Source organism: Netta rufina (assembly GCF_964035555.1).
Source record: "Netta rufina genome assembly, chromosome: 5".
Taxonomy (NCBI): Eukaryota; Metazoa; Chordata; class Aves; order Anseriformes; family Anatidae; genus Netta; species Netta rufina.
The window spans coordinates 47,324,927-47,330,926 of NC_140128.1; the positions used below are offsets into that span (position 1 = coordinate 47,324,927).

Here is a 6,000-nt window from a genome sequence, read left to right on the forward strand (position 1 = left end):
ACATAACATTTATTCCAGGCAGGAACAAGACAATAAGCCTGATAGCAAATACCCTAGCTTTCAATTACTTCAATTATTTACTGAGGTTTTTGAGAACTAGGACAGATCTTAGGGTGTCAGTCTACTGGAAGATTAGAAATGAAGGAAATAAAATAACTTCCCTCTGCATTACAAACCCTCTAGCGGCAGGTGTCCCTGTCCATGGCAGGAGCCCTGGATACAGGTGATCTCTGAGGTCCCTCTAACTCAAACCACTCTATGATTCTGGGATACACTGTTATGTTTTGTAAGAAAAAGAGCAAAAAAGTTTCCATTTCTCCTTTCATAGGGTTTTCTCGTGATATGCATCAAATGAAAAGGGCGCAAACAGGGGGAGAACAATACAAGGAGGCAGTGGAAATACACAGCATCTTCACAGAAATCCAACAGATAGGTATCCAAAGTGATAACAATGCATAATTAACAAAAAGAGGATGAAGAAAAGACCTGAGGCATCATTCAAAACTAGAACGTGACTAATCACTGCGCTGATAGGATTTCTGTCTGCAAACCACAGCTGAGAGCCATGGAGGAAGCCTGGACCTGGCTCCAGGAGGGCATTTACTGGTAGCAGACCAAGACAGCAGCTGCCAGAACCCAGCTTCTTAGGCAGTGACAGCTGGACTAACTTTGAGAGCAACAATAGATGGAAAAATCTGCTTCAAACTGAGCTGGTGGACAGCACCAACACCAGGGAGCAGACGTGATTGCTGAGGTTTTGATTCCCACCAAAACTTCAGAAATGTTGATATTAGAGGAAAAATAAATAAATATAAAAGGTTATTTTGCCTTGGAATCCAAGGGTAAGGTGACAGAATCTCAAGCAGGATAATCTTCTGTAGATTGAGGCAAATTATTAGATATAAGAAGGTGACAGTGTTCCCAGAAAGACCACGTTTCAGAGTGGCCAGAGTTCTGGTTACTTCTTGTTCTTTAGGAAACGGAGTCCAAGAGAATTCCTACAATAGCTCACAGCAACAAATAAGAAAAACTGTATTAACGAAAGCTGTGGTTTGGAAACTTAACTATTTTGCTAAAAAAAAAAAAAAAAAAACCACAGTGAAATTCCCTCTCTTTCTGTCAGAACACAGAGAAGAGCTTGCCATTCATTCAGCCTGTCTTAGGTATACATCTGCTTTGTGTAAGCATGCAACCCCTATGGTCTTGAACACAAAGAGCCATGGGGGGGGGGGGGGGACGGACACAAAAACAGATATTTTTAACCAAACCAAAAAGACAGTGCTGAAGATAGTGCCAATTACCTTCTCCTCCGTCTCTAACAGAGAATCTGGTAGTTTCTGGTAACAGAACTTGTTGTAGCAAAAAATTTCAGCATTTTTTAGAGATCAGCACAAATTCAAGAGGTTTTTTTTTGCATGAGATGTGCTGGCATTAGTAAAAAAAATCCAAATGTAACACAGGCATCTAAATGAAGTCCCAGTTTACTAGCGACAGAAGTTCTAGGAAGAATGCACAACGGCACTACTATTTGCCAGTTAACTGATGTGATGGATGTTACACAAGGAAGAGAGGGGTATCTCTTCCTCAGTCCTCCTAATTTATGCCTCTGTTTTGTCAGAAATGCTGTTCCTTTTCTTCCTTCAAAATTGTACAACCTGGATGTTTGCAGAGATGTTTTGCAACAGTGTAGAGATAACTACATGAAAGGATAGACTCACAGAGCAGTGCTTTGTTCAAAGTGAATAACAGATGCCATGGAAAGCAAAATCTGCATTTTGTTAAGCCTATTAAAAGCCTCCAAAAGAAATACTGACTTGATCTTAGGCTTTGCTTTTTCTTTTAATCAATTCCAAGTAAAAAGTTAACTCCCGGTAAAATTCCAATACCACAAAGCTCACAAAAATGTCACAGTCATAAAGGGAAGAAAAGAAAAAGGAAGAAGAGGAAGAGTCTAAAAGTTTGCTTGGAGCACACCAGCATACAGAGTAGCCCTGGTAATATCAAAGACTCTTGCCAGCAGACAGTCATTTAAAAAGGTGGATGAGTTCAGAATTCCCAATTTTCTCACCTTCCATGAGAGAAAGCAAAGTACAGAAACACACTTCAGCTATCCCAGACAACTGAGGAGCCTCAACATGAGCATCACGTTACACTATGCCCCAAGGGGACATCTTCTGAAATCCTTATACAGATCAGGATTAAGTATGATCCCTCTAGATTCTCGCAGACGAGGGAAGGACGATGCATGTGAAATAACTTGTTATTCTCTAAATGACTACAGTTATGAAGAGAGAACAAAGATCTAACTTGAAGACATTGTTTCTTGCTCCTCTACTGTAAAGCACACCAACGTACAACTCACAAGCTAGCTTTGTTGTTTATGAAATCCTACAGAAGACATTGTTTAAATCAGTAACTTTGCAGGGGTTATTCCCGTGCCTTCCAAAATGACGATCTCCTCCATACACACAGCCCAGGCTGGAGAGGAGATCTCATCCTCTGCAAACACAGTAGACATTCATCAGGTTATGCTGCAGGCAATGGACAGCGCTATCAAAGTAAGGCAGCTGAGATTTCATGGAGACAATTTACTCCCTCATGTAAAAAGCCTTCAGGAAAGTCTCAGCTACCAGCATTCTCTAAAGGTGCAAACCTCCAGAGTACGTCTACAGCTGGGTGACGTCTTCCACAAGTGTCCACACACACGCAAGAATCAACAACAAAAAGAAGTGCTAATGCACAAGAGAAGGGACAGAAATTAAAAAAAAAAAAAAAAAAACCACTCAGAGATAAAAACGAAAAGATCACCAGAAGCAAGAAAAGTTCTCTTAGAAATAGGTCGCAGCTGAATGACTGAGATTGTTCAATTCAAATAAAACCAGAAAAACAGACGAGGCCCTAAATGATCCTAATTCCTCTCTTCTAATACAAAAGACTGTTCAATAGAACTAAAACACAAAACACGGAAAGAAAGCTCTCCTCTTCAAGGTACACAGTGAACTCACAGGGTTAAACCAAAGCTAGAGGTGAAATTGTAATCGAAATTGAGATGAGACATTTATACTGGAAATAAATTACATCTAAACATCTAATCAAAAATCTTACACCAGGTTTATAGATTTTTGTTTAATAAAAATACTTTAAAGTCCTCAGCAGATAGAAGCCAATCTAACTGCCAGAGCTAGACAGAAATTTTCCCCAGAACAATATTGTCTAGCTGTCCATTCATCTAATTTGACTGTCTACTATTAAAGATAAGGACTGGTCTCTGGCTTAAGAATTGCAATTCCTCTCTTCCTGACTGCTGCTTAAAATCAGAATGTCATTCAGTGCATGCTAATGATACAGAAGTTCTCATAACGAGGAGTACTAATAATACCACCATGAAGCATGCAATCTATCCTGCTCTGTCTTCGTAGCTACACAGCTATGCTCACTGAAGTTTGATTCTCTAAATACCCAAGTTTTTCAGACATCAGACCTGCTTTCACAAATGCGATTCTACACTTGCAAAAAGACTATCAAACCTCCAGTCGCTTCTGCTAAAACAGCAGAAGTGTCTCAGCATTATGACGGTACTTGCTGAGCACATTAAAACACGACACATTATTTTTTTCTGATATGATAATTGAATTTAAGTAATGTTGATTGTTGTATTATATAATCCCACTTTTGTATCCATTTTATGGTATTTTAAAAAAAGCAATACTTTTCTGCAACAATTGTTTCAAAGATTGAGAACTAATGTGTTTTGGTACCCAAGTTTAGGCAAGAAAAGTACGCGATGTTGACTTTTAAGTGGTACAATGTTGCTTTTAGATAAAGTCAAGAGAAACACACTTCACTGACTGCAAGGCTAATCTTACTATCAGAATTAGCCACGCAGCTTTTAAACTGAATATTCTTCTTTAAGCACACAAGCATTTCTGCAGAGCTTTTGCATTTATGAGTTGTGCAATTCTAACCGCATAAAACCACTTCAACATATTTACAATTATTTTTCAACTTCAGTACAAGTCAAAGCAGGAGAAACTCCAGCATGCTGGATTCCATACAAACCAAAGTACATCCCCTAAAAGCATCAGATAAGGTCATCGTAACGTTCTCTCTGATTTTCTCTCTCTTGACAGATTTTCTTAGTTTTAGTACTAATCTGAGTAACGAGCTCGGTCACATTTTTGGCCAGATATGGCATGCTGCATCAAAATGCAGGGAGATGAGGTGGCAGGGAGGGAGGGAAAAACTGTTACCAGAGGATACCAGTCCCTCCTTGGGGCTGAAACCACACCAGTCTCACAGCAAGTCCTGCTGAAATAACCAGGACTACCCAGAGGCACCTTGGAGACACAGAATTAAAATATTACACCACGGCAACCTCGGATCTTAGATTATAGCTGCTACTCCCTTAGCACGATGGAAGTCGTGCCCCTGGATTTCCCATACCTGACACCACAAATGGCTAACAGCACTTTAGAAATACATTTTCCTGGATTAAGAGAACATTGAAGCATTAAAAGATGCAAACAGCACTGATTCAAACTCCTGATTCAACACCCAACACTCAAGCAGAGCTGTCTGTGATGGTGCACTGTCTTCCCAGCTTTTTCTTCTCATTTTTAAAAAGCACCGAGAAGAAATGCACTATAGACTTGACAGCCCTGTAGGGGACATTCACAGCCATACTTCAAAAGTACTTAAAGTCCTTCGTGAGGGTTTAAAACAAGAAAAAAGCGGCTGTGATGGCCGATTTCTGGTGTGCACTGAACGAAGGACCCGGCATCTGCTCTGCCCTCTGCGCGCCGTACCTGTTACTTATGAGTGACACACAGAGAAGGCACGGCTCGGAGCGCTGAGCCCCGAAAAAAAACAAATTCCGTGCTGTAAGTGACTGACCAAATCCCAAATCGGCTGCTTCCAACTCTCCCGCACAGGACAAGCAGAGACCCGAACTGGCGATCCCCCCGCACTGACACCTACCGGGGGCAGCGCCCGCATGACTCAGGCTCGCAGCCGCCCTTCACGCTCCCGGGCAGCCCCCGCCGACCCCTCGGCACCACTGGGGCCACGACGCGCTCCGGGACCCACGGGAAGAGACCCCGGGGGGCTTCTCTCGGCTTCATCCTGCCGTCGTTCTGATGCCCTTTAGCTAACCAACTTCGGCAGCCGGTCCCTCTGCCTCGCACGGCCGGGCCCCCCCTCACCTCCTTCCTCCTCCTCCTCCTCCTCCTCCTCCTCGCCCCCCCGCCGCCCCGGGAGCCCCGGCCGGGCGGTACCTGATGATGTCGTCCTGGTGCCCCAGGTAGAATTTCTGCCGGTGCTCGCGGGGGCTGTAGACGACGCCGACCCCCGCCACGAAGTAGACGATCTCCTTGGCCGCCGTGTAGTACAGGTTGTTGCGGCACTGGTGGCCCCGGTAACCGTAGACCCACTCCAGCCGCAGGTGGCAGCCGGGCGCGCTGCGGTCAGCCATGGCCCCGCCGGGCACGCCCCGGCGCCCCCCCGGGCTCGGCTCGCCTCGGCCGTCCCTGCCTTAATCCCTGGCGGCCGACATGGAGGCCCGCCGCCGCCGCTCGTCCGCAGCCGCCGCCTCACAGAGGGCGCCGCCGCCGCCCGAGCCCGCCCCGCCGCCTGCCGCCGCCTGACATGGCTGCAGCGCGGCACGCGCCCACGGGGCGCCGCGCGAGCCGGCCCCCCCCGCCGCGACCCGGCCTCGCAGTGCGCCTGCGTGGGGACAGCGCCGCCAGGCGGCAGAGAGGCGAGGGGAGGGTGGGGAGGGAGGGGGCAGTGCCTGAGGAGATGGCGGCTTGAGGAGAGGCTGAGCGGCTGCCGGGCAGGGGGAGGAACGAAGGCGCTTCCCCATCGCACCTTCTTGGTTCTTTTTTATCTTTTCCTAAGCTTTCTATCTAGTTTTAATTTTTTTTTTTTTTTTTTTTCTGACTTGGTGCCCCTCAGCCTACCACAGCTACCTCATCATGTTCCCGCCACTCACCCAGCACACTG

At 45.7% G+C, this 6,000-nt stretch overlaps 1 protein-coding gene across 2 annotated transcripts in view; it reads right to left on the minus strand.

The window, feature by feature from the left end:
* EML5 (EMAP like 5) overlaps positions 1-5,470 on the minus strand; it is a gene marked incomplete at its 5' end in the record, with an annotated part of 100,225 nt that extends 94,755 nt beyond the window's left edge. For both annotated transcript variants that reach the window (XM_084286969.1, XM_084286968.1), the window contains one exon: positions 5,274-5,470. In XM_084286969.1, the coding sequence (XP_084143095.1) occupies positions 5,274-5,470 (197 nt within the window). The remainder of the gene's footprint in view (positions 1-5,273) is intronic.
* Positions 5,471-6,000: the final 530 nt, after the last annotated feature.